The following is an 18,712-nucleotide window of genomic DNA, read 5'->3' as shown; positions in this document are numbered from 1 at the left end:
GAATGTTGTGTGAGGGGATGTATTGATGTTAGAATGTTGTGTGAGGGGGTGTTGATGTTAGAATGTTGTGTGAGGGGGTGTATTGATGTTAGAATGTTGTGTGAGGGGTGTATTGATGTTAGAATGTTGTGTGAGGGGTGTGTTGATGTTAGAATGTTGTGTGAGGGGGTGTGTTGATGTTAGAATGTTGTGTGAGGGGGTGTGTTGATATTAGAATGTTGTGTGAGGGGGTGTTGATGCTAGAATGTTGTGTGAGGGGGTGTTGATGCAAGAATGTTGTGTGAAGGGGTGTATTGATGTTAGAATGTTGTGTGACGGGGTGTGTTGATATTAGAATGTTGTGTGAGGGGGTGTATTGATGTTAGAATGTTGTGTGAGGGGGTGTTGATATTAGAATGTTGTGTGAGGGGGTGTGTTGATGTTAGAATGTTGTGTGAGTGGGTGTGTTGATGTTAGAATGTTGTGTGAGGGGGTGTTGATGCTAGAATGTTGTGTGAGGGGTGTATTGATATTAGAATGTTGTGTGAGGGGTGTTGATGTTAGAATGTTGTGTGAGGGGGTGTATTGATGTTAGAATGTTGTGTGAGGGGGGGTTGATGTTAGAATGTTGTGTGAGGGGGTGTTGATGTTAGAATGTTGTGTGAGGGGGTGTATTGATGTTAGAATGTTGTGTGAGAGGGTGTATTGATGTTAGAATGTTGTGTGAGGGGGTGTTGATGTTAGAATGTTGTGTGAGGGTGTGTTGATGCTAGAATGTTGTGTGAGGGGGTGTTGATATTAGAATGTTGTGTGAGGGGGTGTATTGATATTAGAATGTTGTGTGAGGGGTGTTGATATTAGGATGTTGTGTGAGGGGTGTATTGATGTTAGAATGTTGTGTGAGGGGTGTTGATGTTAGAATGTTGTGTGAGGGGGTGTTGATGTTAGAATGTTGTGTGAGCGGGTGTTGATTTTAGAATGTTGTTTGAGGGGGTGTTGATGTTAGAATGTTGAATGAGGGGGTGTATTGATGTTAGAATGTTGTGTGAGGGGGTGTTGATGTTAGAATGTTGTGTGAGGGGGTGTATTGATGTTAGAATGTTGTGTGAGGGGGTGTATTGATGTTAGAATGTTGTGTGAGGGGGTGTTGATTTTAGAATGTTGTGTGAGGGGGTGTTGATGTTAGAATGTTGTGTGAGGGGGTGTATTGATGTTAGAATGTTGTGTGAGGGGGTGTGTTGATGTTAGAATGTTGTGTGAGGGGGTGTTGATATTAGAATGCTGTGTGAGGGGGTGTTGATATTATAATGTTGTGTGAGGGGGTGTTGATGTTAGAATGTTGTGTGAGGGGGTGTTGATGTTAGAATGTTGTGTGAGGGGGTGTTGATGCTAGAATGTTGTGTGAGGGGGTGTTGATGCTAGAATGTTGTGTGAGGGGGTGTTGATATTAGAATGCTGTGTGAGGGGGTGTTGATGTTAGAATGTTGTGTGAGGGGTGTTGATGCTAGAATGTTGTGTGAGGGGGTGTTGATGCAAGAATGTTGTGTGAAGGGGTGTATTGATGTTAGAATGTTGTGTGAGGGGGTGTGTTGATATTAGAATGTTGTGTGAGGGGGTGTATTGATGTTAGAATGTTGTGTGAGGGGGTGTTGATATTAGAATGTTGTGTGAGGGGTGTGTTGATGTTAGAATGTTGTGTGAGTGGGTGTGTTGATGTTAGAATGTTGTGTGAGGGGGTGTTGATGCTAGAATGTTGTGTGAGGGGGTGTATTGATATTAGAATGTTGTGTGAGGGGTGTTGATGCTAGAATGTTGTGTGAGGGGGTGTTGATATTAGAATGTTGTGTGAGGGGGTGTTGATGTTAGAATGTTGTGTGAGGGGGTGTATTGATGTTAGAATGTTGTGTGAGGGGGTGTATTGATGTTAGAATGTTGTGTGAGGGGGTGTTGATGTTACAATGTTGTGTGAGGGGGTGTATTGATATTAGAATGTTGTGTGAGGGGGTGTTGATGCTAGAATGATGTGTGAGGGGGTGTTGATATTAGAATGTTGTGTGAGGGGGTGTATTGATGTTAGAATGTTGTGTGAGGGGGTGTTGATGCTAGAATGTTGTGTGATGGGGGGTATTGATGTTAGAATGTTGTGTGAGGGGGTGTATTGATATTAGAATGTTGTGTGAGGGGGTTTATTGATGTTAGAATTGTGTGAGGGGGTGTATTGATGTTAGAATGTTGTGTGAGGGGGTGTGTTGATATTAGAATGTTGTGTGAGGGGGTGTACTGATGTTAGAATGTTGTGTGAGGGGGTGTATTGATATTAGAATGTTGTGTGAGGGGGTGTTGATGTTAGAATGTTGTGTGAGGGGGTATATTGATATTAGAATGTTGTGTGAGGGGGTGTATTGATGTTAGAATGTTGTGTGAGGGGGTGTATTGATATTAGAATGTTGTGTGAGGGGGTGTATTGATGTTAGAATGTTGTGTGAGGGGGTGTATTGATGTTAAAATGTTGTGTGAGGGGGTGTATTGATATTAGAATGTTGTGTGAGGGGGTGTATTGATATTAGAATGTTGTGTGAGGGGGTGTATTGATGCTAGAATGTTGTGTGAGGGGTGTATTGATGTTAGAATGTTGTGTGAGGGGTGTTGATATTAGAATGTTGTGTGAGGGGGTGTATTGATATTAGAATGTTGTGTGAGGGGGTGTTGATGTTAGAATGTTGTGTGAGGGGGTGTTGATGCTAGAATGTTGTGTGAGGGGGTGTTGATGCTAGAATGTTGTTTGAGGGGGTGTTGATGTTTGAATGTTGTGTGAAGGGGTGTGTTGATGTTAGAATGTTGTGTGAGGAGGTGTATTGATGTTAGAATGTTGTGTGAGGGGGTGTATTGATGTTAGAATGTTGTGTGAGGGGGTGTGTTGATGTTAGAATGTTGTGTGAGGGGGTGTTGATGTTAGAATGTTGTGTGAGGGGGGTATTGATGTTAGAATTTTGTGTGAGGGTGTGTTGATGTTAGAATGTTGTGTGAGGGTGTGTGTTGATATTAGAATGTTGTGTGAGGGAGGTATTGATGTTAGAATGTTGTGTGAGGGGTGTTGATGCTAGAATGTTGTGTGAGGGGGTGTATTGATGTTAGAATGTTGTGTGAGGGGGTGTATTGATGTTAGAATGTTGTGTGAGGGGGTGTTGATTTTAGAATGTTGTGTGAGGGGGTGTTGATGTTAGAATGTTGTGTGAGGGGGTGTATTGATGTTAGAATGTTGTGTGAGGGGGTGTTGATGTTAGAAATGTTGTGTGAGGGGGTGTATTGATGTTAGAATGTTGTGTGAGGGGGTGTATTGATGTTAGAATGTTGTGTGAGGGGGTGTTGATTTTAGAATGTTGTGTGAGGGGGTGTTGATGTTAGAATGTTGTGTGAGGGGGTGTATTGATGTTAGAATGTTGTGTGAGGGGGGTTGATGTTAGAATGTTGTGTGAGGGGGTGTTGATGTTAGAATGTTGTGTGAGGGGGTGTATTGATGTTAGAAATGTTGTGTGAGAGGGTGTATTGATGTTAGAAATGTTGTGTGAGGGGGTGTTGATGTTAGAATGTTGTGTGAGGGTGTGTTGATGCTAGAATGTTGTTTGAGGGGGTGTTGATATTAGAATGTTGTGTGAGGGGGTGTATTGATATTAGAATGTTGTGTGAGGGGGTGTTGATATTAGGATGTTGTGTGAGGGGTGTATTGATGTTAGAATGTTGTGTGAGGGGGTGTTGATGTTAGAATGTTGTGTGAGGGGTGTTGATGTTAGAATGTTGTGTGAGGGGGTGTGTTGATGTTAGAATGTTGTGTGAGGGGGTGTATTGATGTTAGAATGTTGTGTGAGGGGTGTATTGATGTTAGAATGTTGTGTGAGGGAGTGTATTGATGTTAGAATGTTGTGTGAGGGGGTGTGTTGATATTAGAAATGTTGTGTGAGGGGGTGTATTGATGTTAGAATGTTGTGTGAGAATGTTGTGTGGGGGTGTTGATGTTAGAATGTTGTGTGAGGGGGTGTATTGATGCTAGAATGTTGTGTGAGGGAGTGTATTGATATTAGAATGTTGTGTGAGGGGGTGTTGATATTAGAATGTTGTGTGAGGGGGGGTATTGATGTTAGAATTTTGTGTGAGGGGGTGTATTGATGTTAGAATGTTGTGTGAGGGGGTGTTGATGCTAGAATGTTGTGTGAGGGGGTGTTGATGCTAGAATGTTGTGTGAGGGGTGTATTGATGTTAGAATGTTGTGTGAGGGGGTGTTGATGCTAGAATGTTGTGTGAGGGGGTGTTGATGCTAGAATGTTGTGTGAGGGGGTGTATTGATGTTAGAATGTTGTGTGAGGGGGTGTTGATGCTAGAATGTTGTGTGAGGGGGTGTTGATGCTAGAATGTTGTGTGAGGGGTGTATTGATGTTAGAGTGTTGTGTGAGGGGGTGTATTGATGCTAGAATGTTGTGTGAGGGGGTGTATTGATGTTAGAATGTTGTGTGAGGGGGTGTATTGATGTTAGAATGTTGTGTGAGGGGGTGTATTGATATTAGAATGTTGTGTGAGGGGTGTATTGATGTTAGAATGTTGTGTGAGGGGGTGTATTGATGTTAAAATGTTGTGTGAGGGGGTGTATTGATATTAGAATGTTGTGTGAGGGGGTGTATTGATATTAGAATGTTGTGTGAGGGGGTGTATTGATGCTAGAATGTTGTGTGAGGGGTGTATTGATGTTAGAATGTTGTGTGAGGGGGTGTTGATATTAGAATGTTGTGTGAGGGGGTGTATTGATATTAGAATGTTGTGTGAGGGGGTGTTGATGTTAGAATGTTGTGTGAGGGGGTGTATTGATGTTAGAATGTTGTGTGGGGGGTGTATTGATGCTAGAATGTTGTTTGAGGGGGTGTTGATGTTTGAATGTTGTGTGAGGGGTGTATTGATGTTAGAATGTTGTGTGAAGGGGTGTGTTGATGTTAGAATGTTGTGTGAGGGGGTGTATTGATGTTAGAATGTTGTGTGAGGGGTGTATTGATGTTAGAATGTTGTGTGAGGGGGTGTGTTGATGTTAGAATGTTGTGTGAGGGGTGTTGATGTTAGAATGTTGTGTGAGGGGGGTATTGATGTTAGAATGTTGTGTGAGGGTGTGTTGATCTTAGAATGTTGTGTGAGGGTGTGTGTTGATATTAGAATGTTGTGTGAGGGAGGTATTGATGTTAGAATGTTGTGTGAGGGGGTGTTGATGCTAGAATGTTGTGTGAGGGGGTGTATTGATGTTAGAATGTTGTGTGAGGGGGTGTATTGATGTTAGAATGTTGTGTGAGGGGGTGTTGATTTTAGAATGTTGTGTGAGGGGTGTTGATGTTAGAATTTTGTGTGAGGGGGTGTATTGATGTTAGAATGTTGTGTGAGGGGGTGTTGATGTTAGAATGTTGTGTGAGGGGGTGTATTGATGTTAGAATGTTGTGTGAGGGGGTGTATTGATGTTAGAATGTTGTGTGAGGGGTTGTTGATTTTAGAATGTTGTGTGAGGGGGTGTTGATGTTAGAATGTTGTGTGAGGGGGTGTATTGATGTTAGAATGTTGTGTGAGGGGGGTTGATGTTAGAATGTTGTGTGAGGGGGTGTTGATGTTAGAATGTTGTGTGACGGGGTGTATTGATGTTAGAATGTTGTGTGAGAGGGTGTATTGATGTTAGAATGTTGTGTGAGGGGGTGTTGATGTTAGAATGTTGTGTGAGGGTGTGTTGATGCTAGAATGTTGTTTGAGGGGGTGTTGATATTAGAATGTTGTGTGAGGGGGTGTATTGATATTAGAATGTTGTGTGAGGGGGTGTTGATGTTAGAATGTTGTGTGAGGGGGTGTTGATGTTAGAATGTTGTGTGAGGGGTGTGTTGATGTTAGAATGTTGTGTGAGGGTGTGTATTGATGTTAGAATGTTGTGTGAGGGGGTGTATTGATGTTAGAATGTTGTGTGAGGGGGTGTATTGATGTTAGAATGTTGTGTGAGGGGGAGTGTTGATATTAGAATGTTGTGTGAGGGGGTGTATTGATGTTAGAATGTTGTGTGAGGGGGTGTATTGATGTTAGAAATGTTGTGTGAGGGGGTGTTGATGCTAGAATGTTGTGTGAGGGGGTGTTGATGCTAGAATGTTGTGTGAGGGGTGTATTGATGTTAGAATGTTGTGTGAGGGGGTGTTGATGCTAGAATGTTGTGTGAGGGGGGTGTTGATGCTAGAATGTTGTGTGAGGGGGTGTATTGATGTTAGAATGTTGTGTGAGGGGGTGTTGATGCTAGAATGTTGTGTGAGGGGGTGTTGATGCTAGAATGTTGTGTGAGGGGTGTATTGATGTTAGAATGTTGTGTGAGGGGGTGTATTGATGCTAGAATGTTGTGTGAGGGGGTTTATTGATGCTAGAATGTTGTGTGAGGGGGTGTATTGATGCTAGAATGTTGTGTGAGGGGGTGTATTGATGCTAGAATGTTGTGTGAGGGGTGTATTGATGCTAGAATGTTGTGTGAGGGAGTGTTGATGTTAGAATGTTGTGTGAGGGGGTGTATTGATGCTAGAATGTTGTGTGAGGGGGTGTGTTGATATTAGAATGTTGTGTGAGGGGGTGTATTGATGTTAGAATGTTGTGTGAGGGGGTGTTGATGTTAGAATGTTGTGTGAGGGGTGTATTGATATTAGAATGTTGTGTGAGGGAGTGTTGATGCTAGAATGTTGTGTGAGGGGGTGTTGATATTAGAATGTTGTGTGAGGGGGTGTATTGATGTTAGAATGTTGTGTGAGGGGGTGTTGATGCTAGAATGTTGTGTGAGGGGGGGTATTGATGTTAGAATGTTGTGTGAGGGGGTGTATTGATATTAGAATGTTGTGTGAGGGGGTGTATTGATGTTAGAATGTTGTGTGAGGGGGTGTATTGATGTTAGAATGTTGTGTGAGGGGGTGTGTTGATATTAGAATGTTGTGTGAGGGGGTGTACTGATGCTAGAATGTTGTGTGAGGGGGTGTATAGATGTTAGAATGTTGTGTGAGGGGGTGTTGATGTTAGAATGTTGTGTGAGGGGGTGTATTGATGTTAGAATGTTGTGTGAGGGGTGTATTGATGTTAGAAATGTTGTGTGAGGGGGTGTATTGATATTAGAATGTTGTGTGAGGGGGTGTATTGATGTTAGAATGTTGTGTGAGGGGGTGTATTGATGTTAAAATGTTGTGTGAGGGGGTGTATTGATATTAGAATGTTGTGTGAGGGGGTGTATTGATATTAGAATGTTGTGTGAGGGGGTGTATTGATGCTAGAATGTTGTGTGAGGGGGTGTATTGATGTTAGAATGTTGTGTGAGGGGGTGTTGATATTAGAATGTTGTGTGAGGGGGTGTATTGATATTAGAATGTTGTGTGAGGGGGTGATGATGTTAGAATGTTGTGTGAGGGGGTGTTGATGCTAGAATGTTGTTTGAGGGGGTGTATTGATATTAGAATGTTGTGTGAGGGGGTGTTGATGTTTGAATGTTGTGTGAGGGGGTGTTGATGCTAGAATGTTGTGTGAAGGGGTGTGTTGATGTTTGAATGTTGTGTGAAGGGGTGTGTTGATGTTAGAATGTTGTGTGAGGGGGTGTATTTATGTTAGAATGTTGTGTGAGGGGGTGTATTGATGTTAGAATGTTGTGTGAGGGGGTGTATTGATGTTAGAATGTTGTGTGAGGGGTGTTGATGTTAGAATGTTGTGTGAGGGGGGTATTGATGTTAGAATGTTGTGTGAGGGTGTGTTGATGTTAGAATGTTGTGTGAGGGGGTGTGTTGATATTAGAATGTTGTGTGAGGGAGGTATTGATGTTAGAATGTTGTGTGAGGGGGTGTTGATGCTAGAAATGTTGTGTGAGGGGGTGTATTGATGTTAGAATGTTGTGTGAGGGGTGTATTGATGTTAGAATGTTGTGTGAGGGGGTGTTGATTTTAGAATGTTGTGTGAGGGGGTGTTGATGTTAGAATGTTGTGTGAGGGGGTGTATTGATGTTAGAATGTTGTGTGAGGGGGTGTTGATGTTAGAATGTTGTGTGAGGGGGTGTATTGATGTTAGAATGTTGTGTGAGGGGGTGTATTGATGTTAGAATGTTGTGTGAGGGGGTGTTGATTTTAGAATGTTGTGTGAGGGGGTGTTGATGTTAGAATGTTGTGTGAGGGGGTGTATTGATGTTAGAATGTTGTGTGAGGGGGTGTTGATGTTAGAATGTTGTGTGAGGGGGTGTTGATGTTAGAATGTTGTGTGAGGGGGTGTATTGATGTTAGAATGTTGTGTGAGGGGTGTATTGATGTTAGAATGTTGTGTGAGGGGGTGTATTGATGTTAGAATGTTGTGTGAGGGGGTGTTGATGTTAGAATGTTGTGTGAGGGGGTATTGATGTTAGAATGTTGTGTGAGGGTGTGTTGATGTTAGAATGTTGTGTGAGGGGGTGTGTTGATATTAGAATGTTGTGTGAGGGAGGTATTGATGTTAGAATGTTGTGTGAGGGGGTGTTGATGCTAGAATGTTGTGTGAGGGGGTGTATTGATGTTAGAATGTTGTGTGAGGGGGTGTATTGATGTTAGAATGTTGTGTGAGGGGGTGTTGATTTTAGAATGTTGTGTGAGGGGGTGTTGATGTTAGAATGTTGTGTGAGGGGGTGTATTGATGTTAGAATGTTGTGTGAGGGGGTGTTGATGTTAGAATGTTGTGTGAGGGGGTGTATTGATGTTAGAATGTTGTGTGAGGGGTGTATTGATGTTAGAATGTTGTGTGAGGGGTGTTGATTTTAGAATGTTGTGTGAGGGGGTGTTGATGTTAGAATGTTGTGTGAGGGGGTGTATTGATGTTAGAATGTTGTGTGAGGGGGTGTTGATGTTAGAATGTTGTGTGAGGGGGTGTTGATGTTAGAATGTTGTGTGAGGGGGTGTATTGATGTTAGAATGTTGTGTGAGAGGGTGTATTGATGTTAGAATGTTGTGTGAGGGGGTGTTGATGTTAGAATGTTGTGTGAGGGTGTGTTGATGCTAGAATGTTGTGTGAGGGGGTGTTGATATTAGAATGTTGTGTGAGGGGGGTGTATTGATATTAGAATGTTGTGTGAGGGGGTGTTGATATTAGGATGTTGTTTGAGGGGTGTATTGATGTTAGAATGTTGTGTGAGGGGGTGTTGATGTTAGAATGTTGTGTGAGGGGGTGTATTGATGTTAGAATGTTGTGTGAGGGGGTGTTGATGTTAGAATGTTGTGTGAGGGGGGTGTTGATGTTAGAATGTTGTGTGAGGGGGTGTATTGATGTTAGAATGTTGTGTGAGGGGGTGTATTGATGTTAGAATGTTGTGTGAGGGGGTGTATTGATGTTAGAATGTTGTGTGAGGGGGTGTTGATGTTAGAATGTTGTGTGAGGGGGGTATTGATGTTAGAATGTTGTGTGAGGGTGTGTTGATGTTAGAATGTTGTGTGAGGGGGTGTGTTGATATTAGAATGTTGTGTGAGGGAGGTATTGATGTTAGAATGTTGTGTGAGGGGGTGTTGATGCTAGAATGTTGTGTGAGGGGGGTGTATTGATGTTAGAATGTTGTGTGAGGGGGTGTATTGATGTTAGAATGTTGTGTGAGGGGGTGTTGATTTTAGAATGTTGTGTGAGGGGGTGTTGATGTTAGAATGTTGTGTGAGGGGTGTATTGATGTTAGAATGTTGTGTGAGGGGGTGTTGATGTTAGAATGTTGTGTGAGGGGGTGTATTGATGTTAGAATGTTGTGTGAGGGGGTGTATTGATGTTAGAATGTTGTGTGAGGGGGTGTTGATTTTAGAATGTTGTGTGAGGGGGGTGTTGATGTTAGAATGTTGTGTGAGGGGGTGTATTGATGTTAGAATGTTGTGTGAGGGGTGTTGATGTTAGAATGTTGTGTGAGGGGGTGTTGATGTTAGAATGTTGTGTGAGGGGGTGTATTGATGTTAGAATGTTGTGTGAGGGGGTGTTGATATTAGAATGTTGTGTGAGGGGGTGTATTGATATTAGAATGTTGTGTGAGGGGTGTTGATATTAGGATGTTGTTTGAGGGGGTGTATTGATGTTAGAAATGTTGTGTGAGGGGGTGTTGATGTTAGAATGTTGTGTGAGGGGGTGTGTTGATGTTAGAATGTTGTGTGAGGGGGGTGTGTTGATGTTAGAATGTTGTGTGAGGGGGTGTATTGATGTTAGAATGTTGTGTGAGGGGGTGTATTGATGTTAGAATGTTGTGTGAGGGGGTGTATTGATGTTAGAATGTTGTGTGAGGGGGTGTGTTGATATTAGAATGTTGTGTGAGGGGGTGTATTGATGTTAGAATGTTGTGTGAGGGGGTGTATTGATGTTAAAATGTTGTGTGAGGGGGTGTTGATGTTAGAATGTTGTGTGAGGGGGTGTATTGATGCTAGAATGTTGTGTGAGGGAGTGTATTGATATTAGAATGTTGTGTGAGGGGGTGTTGATATTACAATGTTGTGTGAGGGGGGTATTGATGTTAGAATTTTGTGTGAGGGGGTGTATTGATGTTAGAATGTTGTGTGAGGGGGTGTTGATGCTAGAATGTTGTGTGAGGGGGTGTTGATGCTAGAATGTTGTGTGAGGGGTGTATTGATGTTAGAATGTTGTGTGAGGGGGTGTATTGATGCTAGAATGTTGTGTGAGGGGGTGTTGATGCTAGAATGTTGTGTGAGGGGTGTATTGATGTTAGAATGTTGTGTGAGGGGGTGTATTGATGTTAGAATGTTGTGTGAGGGAGTGTATTGATGCTAGAATGTTGTGTGAGGGGGTGTATTGATGTTAGAAATGTTGTGTGAGGGGGTGTATTGATATTAGAATGTTGTGTGAGGGAGTGTTGATGTTAGAATGTTGTGTGAGGGGGTGTATTGATATTACAATGTTGTGTGAGGGGGTGTATTGATGTTAGAATGTTGTGTGAGGGGGTGTATTGATATTAGAATGTTGTGTGAGGGAGTGTTGATGTTAGAATGTTGTGTGAGGGGGTGTATTGATATTACAATGTTGTGTGAGGGGGTGTTGATGTTAGAATGTTGTGTGAGGGGGTGTGTTGATGTTAGAATGTTGTGTGAGGGGGTGTATTGATATTACAATGTTGTGTGAGGGGGTGTATTGATGCTAGAATGTTGTGTGAGGGGGTGTTGATATTAGAATGTTGTGTGAGGGGGTGTTGATGTTTGAATGTTGTGTGAGGGGGTGTATTGATATTACAATGTTGTGTGAGGGGGTGTTGATGTTAGAATGTTGTGTGAGGGGGTGTTGATGCTAGAATGTTGTGTGAGGGGGTGTTGATGTTTGAATGTTGTGTGAGGGGGTGTGTTGATGTTAGAATGTTGTGTGAGGGGGTGTATTGATGTTAGAATGTTGTGTGAGGGGGTGTGTTGATGTTAGAATGTTGTGTGAGGGGGTGTATTGATGTTAGAATGTTGTGTGAGGGGTGTGTTGATGTTAGAATGTTGTGTGAAGGGGTGTTGATGCTAGAATGTTGTGTGAGGGGGTGTATTGATGTTAGAATGTTGTGTGAGGGGGTGTGTTGATGTTAGAATGTTGTGTGAGGGGGTGTGTTGATGTTAGAATGTTGTGTGAGGGGTGTTGATGCTAGAATGTTGTGTGAGGGGGTGTTGATGTTAGAATGTTGTGTGAGGGGGTGTATTGATGTTAGAATGTTGTGTGAGGGGGTGTTGATGTTAGAATGTTGTGTGAGGGGGTGTATTGATGTTAGAATGTTGTGTGAGGGGGTGTATTGATGTTAGAATGTTGTGTGAGGGGGTGTATTGATGTTAGAATGTTGTGTGAGGGGGTGTGTTGATGTTAGAATGTTGTGTGAGGGGGTGTATTGATGTTAGAATGTTGTGTGAGGGTGTGTTGATGTTAGAATGTTGTGTGAGGGGGTGTTGATGCTAGAATGTTGTGTGAGGGGGTGTATTGATGTTAGAATGTTGTGTGAGGGGGTGTGTTGATGTTAGAATGTTGTGTGAGGGGGTGTGTTGATGTTAGAATGTTGTGTGAGGGGTGTTGATGCTAGAATGTTGTGTGAGGGGGTGTGTTGATGTTAGAATGTTGTGTGAGGGGGTGTGTTGATGTTAGAATGTTGTGTGAGGGGGTGTTGATGCTAGAATGTTGTGTGAGGGGGTGTTGATGTTAGAATGTTGTGTGAGGGGGTGTATTGATGTTAGAATGTAGTGTGAGGGGGTGTATTGATGTTAGAATGTTGTGTGAGGGGGTGTATTGATGTTAGAATGTTGTGTGAGGGGGTGTTGATGTTAGAATGTTGTGTGAGGGGGTGTATTGATGTTAGAATGTTGTGTGAGGGGGTGTATTGATGTTAGAATGTTGTGTGAGGGGGTGTGTTGATGTTAGAATGTTGTGTGAGGGGGTGTTGATGTTAGAATGTTGTGTGAGGGGTGTATTGATGTTAGAATGTTGTGTGAGGGGGTGTATTGATGTTAGAATGTTGTGTGAGGGGGTGTATTGATGTTAGAATGTTGTGTGAGGGGGTGTATTGATGTTAGAATGTTGTGTGAGGGGGTGTGTTGATGTTAGAATGTTGTGTGAGGGGGTGTATTGATGTTAGAATGTTGTGTGAGGGGGTGTTGATGTTAGAATGTTGTGTGAGGGGGTGTATTGATGTTAGAATGTTGTGTGAGGGGGTGTTGATGTTAGAATGTTGTGTGAGGGGGTGTATTGATGTTAGAATGTTGTGTGAGGGGGTGTGTTGATATTAGAATGTTGTGTGAGGGGGTGTATTGATGCTAGAATGTTGTGTGAGGGGGTGTTGATGTTGTTTTGTGTGTACTGTTGCCTTACCAATCCAGGTGTCCAGGTTTGTAGATAAATGAAAAAGTAAAAATTCATATGACTTTTAACTTTTTACTGATGAATTGTGGGTAATTGTTATAGTATGGGGTAACTACAATAACAAACTGAAATAACTATACCAGGTTCATTTATACACAGCTCATTCAACTATTTCTCAACATAACTGACCAACTCCTCCATCTCTAACACTTTCTCTCTCTCCTCCTCCTGTCCTCCCTCTTTCTCTCCTGCGTGGCCCTTGTAGGAGAGGATGAGGAGCCTGAGATGCCGGTGGGCCCCCGGCCTCGGCCCCTGTCTGACATTCAGCTGAAGGAGAAGGCTGTTCCCATGCCTGAGGCCCGGGCTTTCTTCATCTTCAGCAACACCAACAAGTAAGAGACAGCTCACCCACAAATATACTGAGGGAAGCAGGTGGAGTCTATGAGAGGGGTCCCTAAACACAGACCCCATCTGTCTGATGTCTTTCTGATGTCTGTCTGATATCTGATGTCTGTCTGATGTCTGTCTGATGTCTGATGTCTGTCTGATGTCTGTCTGATGTCTGATGTCTGTCTGATGTCTGTCTGATGTCTGTTTCATGTCTGATGTCTGTCTGATGTTTGATGTCTGTCTGATGTCTGTCTGATGTCTGTCTGATGTTTGATGTCTGTCTGATGTCTGTCTGATGTCTGTCTGATGTCTGTCTGATGTCTGTCTGATGTTTGATGTCTGGCTGTTGTCTGGCTGATGTCTGTCTGTCTGATGTCTGATGTTTGATGTCTGATGTTTGATGTCTGTCTGATATCTGATGTCTGTCTGATGTCTGTCTGATGTCTGATATCTGTCTGATGTCTGTTGTCTGTCTGATGTCAGATGTGGCTCATTTGGTAGAACATGGCACTTGCAATGCCAGGGTTGTGGGTTCGATTCCCCAGGGGACCAGTATGAAAATGTATGCTTCTGTTAGTTGCTCTGGATAAGAGTGTCTGTCTGATGTCTGTGGAAATATGATTAGGGCTGTCTATTGATCACTATTTTTTCTCTGTCTGTTTGCCTTTCCCTCCCTCCCCCCTCCCTCCCTCGCTCCCTCCCTCCCACGCTCCCTCCCCCCCTCCCTCCCTCCTTCCTTCCTTCCTTCCTTCCTTCCTTCCTTCCTTCCTTCCTTCCTTCCTTCCTTCCTTCCTTCCTCCCTCCCTCCCTCCCTCCCTCCCTCCCTCCCTCCCCCTCGCTCCCTCCCTCCCTCCCTCCCTCCCTCCTTCCTTCCTTCCTTCCTTCCTTCCTTCCTTCCTTCCCTCCCTCCCTCCCTCCCTCCCTCCCTCCCTCACCCCCTCCCTCCCTCCCTCCCTCCTTCCTTCCTTCCTTCCTTCCTTCCTTCCCTCCCTCCCTCCCTCCCTCCCTCCCTCCCTCCCTCCTTCCCTCCCTCCCTCCCTCCCTCCCTCCCTCCCTCTCCCCAGGTTCAGGGTTCTGTGCCATAAGATGGTAAACCACAACATCTTCACCAACCTCATCCTGTTCTTCATTCTACTGAGCAGTATCTCTCTGGCAGCAGAGGACCCTGTCCGGAACGACTCCTTCAGGAACCAGGTGTGTGTTTATGTCTTACACACACACACACACACACACACACACACACACACACACACACACACACACACACACACACACACACACACACACACACACACACACACACACACACACACACACACACTCCCTGAGTGGGTTAAACAGCCTTTAGAGGTGTGTGTGTGTGTGTGTGTGTGTGTGTGTGTGTGTGTGTGTGTGTGTGTGTGTGTGTGTGTGTGTGTGTGTGTGTGTGTGTGTGTGTGTGTGTGTGTGTGTGTGTGTGTGTGTGTGTGACTTCTCTGGTTCAATAGACTTCAGCCATCCTTTCCCTCCGCTCAATAACTTGAAGTGGATTAATGAATCTGAATGTCTAGCACTGAACCACGCGCTGCTTTGCGACTACTTTTTCCACTTAATTACATTCTCTCTATATTATTATAGCTTCTATGTTATTATACAGACTGCATCCCAAATGGTACCCTATTCCCTATGTAGTGCACTATTATTAACCATGTCCTGGTCAAAAGTAGTGCACTATGTAGGGGATAGTGTGCCATTTGTGACACATATTGTGATGCTATGGAAGCCTCTATGAGATGCACGACTGTGTGATGTTTTGTGTTGACCCGCCTTGTGTGTGTCTCAGATATTAGGCTATGCAGACCATGTCTTCACTGGGCTCTTCACCATAGAGATCATTCTGAAGGTAACCTTTCATCTCTACACCACACATAATGGACACTGTGCGCTCCGGAAGGGAAAAACATGACATACTGAACAACAAACCGTGAGCAGACATTCACTTCATCGTCATCGATCACAATCTTTTCTCTTACGGTTCCTGTGCACGTGGTTTTCTCTTCCTGGTTCATGACCTTGTAGATGACAGCGTATGGGGCGTTCATCCATAAGGGTTCGTTCTGTCGGAACTACTTCAACATTCTGGATCTGGTGGTGGTCAGTGTGTCGCTCATCTCCTCTGGAATACAGTGAGTTGTCCTTCACTATACTGTTACAGCAGGGACATTTCAATGGTTAAAACACAGTTAGGAATTCTCATCGCAATTCATTTAGCGTTGGTCTTTTTACTGTAATGGTACAAAACTCCAACAAAAATGTCAAGAACATGTTCTATTGACAACAGAAATATTGTTTCTGTCTGTAGTTGACTTCTCTGTCTGTAGTTAACCTCTCTGTTTGTAGTTGATATATAGTTTAGTAGTTGACCTCTCTGTCTGTAGTTAACCTCTCTGTCTGTAGTTGATATATAGTTTAGTAGTTGACCTCTCTGTCTGTAGTTAACCTCTTACATCTAGATGTGCCGCTAGCGGAACGCCTCGCCAATATCCAATGATAGAGTGTGGCGCGAATTTCAAACTCCTCAAAAATCCAAAAACTTCAATTTTTCAAACATATGACTATTTTACACCATTTTAAAGACAAGACTCTCCTTTATCTAACCACATTGTCCGATTTCAAAAAAGGCTTTACAACGAAAGCAAAACATTAGATTATGTCAGGAGAGTACCCAGCCAGAAATAATCAGACACCCATTTTTCAAGCTAGCATATAATGTCACAAAAACCAAAACCACAGCTAAATGCAGCACTAACATTTGATGATCTTCATCAGATGACACTCCTAGGACATTATGTTATACAATACATGCATGTTTTGTTCAATCAAGTTCATATTTATATCAAAAACCAGCTTTTTACATTAGCATGTGACGTTCAGAACTAGCATACCCACCGAAAACTTCCGGTGAATTTACTAAATTACTCACGATAAACGTTCACAAAAAACATAACAATTATTTTAAGAATTATAGATACAGAACTCCTTTATGCAATCGCGGTGTCCAATTTTAAAATAGCTTTTCGGTGAAAGCACATTTTGCAATATTCTGAGTAGATAGCCCGGCCATCATGGCTAGCTATTTTGACACCCACCAAGTTTGGCACTCACCAAACTCAGATTTACTATAAGAAAAATTGCATTACCTTTGCTGTTCTTCGTCAGAATGCACTCCCAGGACTTCTACTTCAACACCCAATGTTGTTTTGGTTCCAAATAATCCATAGTTATATCTAAATAGCTGCGTTTTGTTCTTGCGTTCAAGACACTATCCGAAGGGTGACGCGCCGGCGTGTATCGTGACAAAAAAAATGCTAAATATTCCATTACCGTACTTCGAAGCATGTCAAATGCTGTTTAAAATCAATTTTTATGCGATTTTTCTCGTAAAATAGCGATAATATTCCAACTGGGCGACGTTGTATTCATTCAAAGGCTGAAAGAAAAAAAATGGAGTAGTCTCGTGAATACGCATCTCAGCCTCACTGTCCCCAGGCTGACCACTTACAAACTCTCCTGCTGTTCTTCGCCCAGAGACAGCAGACACCCCATTCCACTTTCTGGCGCCTCCTGAGAGCCAATGGAAGCCTTAGAAAATGTCACGTTACAGCAGAGATCCCCTATTTTTGATAAAGAGGCTATAGAAGGACAAGAAATGGTCAGACAGGGCACTTCCTGTATGGAATCTTCTCAGGTTTTGGCCTGCCATATGAGTTCTGTTATACTCACAGACACCATTCAAACACTTTTAGAAACTTTAGGGTGTTTTCTATCCAAATAAAATAATTATATGCATATTCTAGTTTCTGGGCAGGAGTAATAACCAGATTAAATCGGGTACGTTTTTTATCCGGCCGTGAAAATACTGCCCCCATCCTAAACAGGTTAACCTCTCTGTTTGTAGTTGATATATGGTTTAGTAGTTGACCTCTCTGTTTGTAGTTGATATATGGTTTAGTAGTTGACCTCTCTGTCTGTAGTTGATATATGGTTTAGTAGTTGATCTCTCTGTTTGTAGTTGACCTCTCTGTCTGTAGTTGATATACGGTTTAGTAGTTGACCTCTCTGTTTGTAGTTCATATATGGTTTAGTAGTTAACCTCTCTGTCTGTAGTTGACCTCTCTGTCTGTAGTTGACCTCTCTGTCTGTAGTTGATATATGGTTTAGTAGTTGACCTCTCTGTTTGTAGTTGATATATGGTTTAGTAGTTAACCTCTCTGTCTGTAGTTGAACTCTCTGTTTGTAGTTGATATATGGTTTAGTAGTTGACCTCTCTGTCTGTAGTTGAACTCTCTGTTTGTAGTTGATATATGGTTTAGTAGTTGACCTCTCTGTCTGTAGTTGAACTCTCTGTTTGTAGTTGATATATGGTTTAGTAGTTGACCTCTCTGTCTGTAGTTGATATATGGTTTAGTAGATGAAGTCTCTGTTTGTAGTTGATATATGGTTTAGTAGTTGACCTCTCTGTTTGTAGTTGATATATGGTTTAGTAGTTGACCTCTCTGTCTGTAGTTGAACTCTCTGTTTGTAGTTGATATATGGTTTAGTAGTTGACCTCTCTGTTTGTAGTTGATATATGGTTTAGTAGTTGACCTCTCTGTTTGTAGTTGATATATGGTTTAGTAGTTGACCTCTCTCGATAACCTGGTCTTAATCTGTGTCTGTTCAGGTCCAGTGCCATCAACGTGGTGAAGATCCTTCGTGTTCTCAGAGTGCTTCGGCCCCTGAGGGCTATCAACAGGGCCAAGGGCCTCAAAGTGAGTCTCACTTTTATCTCCTCTCCTCTTTTCTCTTCTCATTTCCTCTCTTCTCCTCTCCTTTCCTCTCTTCTCCTCTCCTCTCATTTCCTCTCCTCTCCTTTCCCCTCTAATCTTTTCTTCTCCTTTACTTTCCTCTCCTCTCCCCTCTTCTCCTTTCCCCTCTTCCCCTCTCCTTTCCTTTCCTCTCCTCTCTTCCCCTCTCCTCTCCTCTCCTCTCCTCTCCTCTCCTCTCCTCTCCTCTGCTCTCCTCTCCTCTCCTCCTGTCTTCTCTTCTCCTCTCCTCTCCTCTCTTCTTCTTTCCTCTCTTCCTTTCCTTTCCTTTCCTCTCCTCTCCTCTCCTCTCCTCTCCTCTCCTCTCTCCTCTCCTCTCCTCTCCTCTCCTCTCTTCTTCTCTTCCTCTCTTCCTTTCCTTTCCTTTCCTTTCCTTTCCTTTCCTTTCCTCTCCTCTCCTCTCCTCTCCTCTCCTCTCCTCTCCTCTCCTCTCCTCTCCTCTCCTCTCCTCTCCTCTCCTCTCCTCTCCTCTCCTTTCCCCTCTTCTCCCTTCTCCTCTCCTCTCCTCTCCTCTCCTGGGAGCCATCAACAGGGTCAATGGCCTCAAAGTGAATCTCACCACCCCTCTCCACCTAGCTGGCTGTTGTCTTTAACCTCTATGGGCTAGGCGGGACGAATTCGTCCCACCTACGTAACAGCCACCTGTATCCAGTGGCGCGATTTTT

General features: G+C 43.2%; 1 protein-coding gene across 1 annotated transcript in view; it reads left to right on the top strand.

The window, feature by feature from the left end:
- The window catches only part of LOC106609797 (voltage-dependent L-type calcium channel subunit alpha-1C), a 588,474-nt gene that overhangs the window by 532,857 nt on the left and 36,905 nt on the right, over positions 1-18,712 (top strand). Inside the window, exons 19-23 of the mRNA XM_045722531.1 lie at positions 13,079-13,205; positions 14,268-14,397; positions 15,026-15,085; positions 15,262-15,368; positions 17,906-17,993. Coding sequence (XP_045578487.1) covers positions 13,079-13,205; positions 14,268-14,397; positions 15,026-15,085; positions 15,262-15,368; positions 17,906-17,993 — 512 coding nt within the window. The remainder of the gene's footprint in view (positions 1-13,078; positions 13,206-14,267; positions 14,398-15,025; positions 15,086-15,261; positions 15,369-17,905; positions 17,994-18,712) is intronic.

Source organism: Salmo salar, chromosome ssa07, assembly GCF_905237065.1.
Source record: "Salmo salar chromosome ssa07, Ssal_v3.1, whole genome shotgun sequence".
Lineage (NCBI taxonomy): Eukaryota > Metazoa > Chordata > Actinopteri > Salmoniformes > Salmonidae > Salmo > Salmo salar.
Note: the sequence above shows the minus strand (reverse complement) of the source record. Positions and strands in the feature narration are given on the sequence as shown.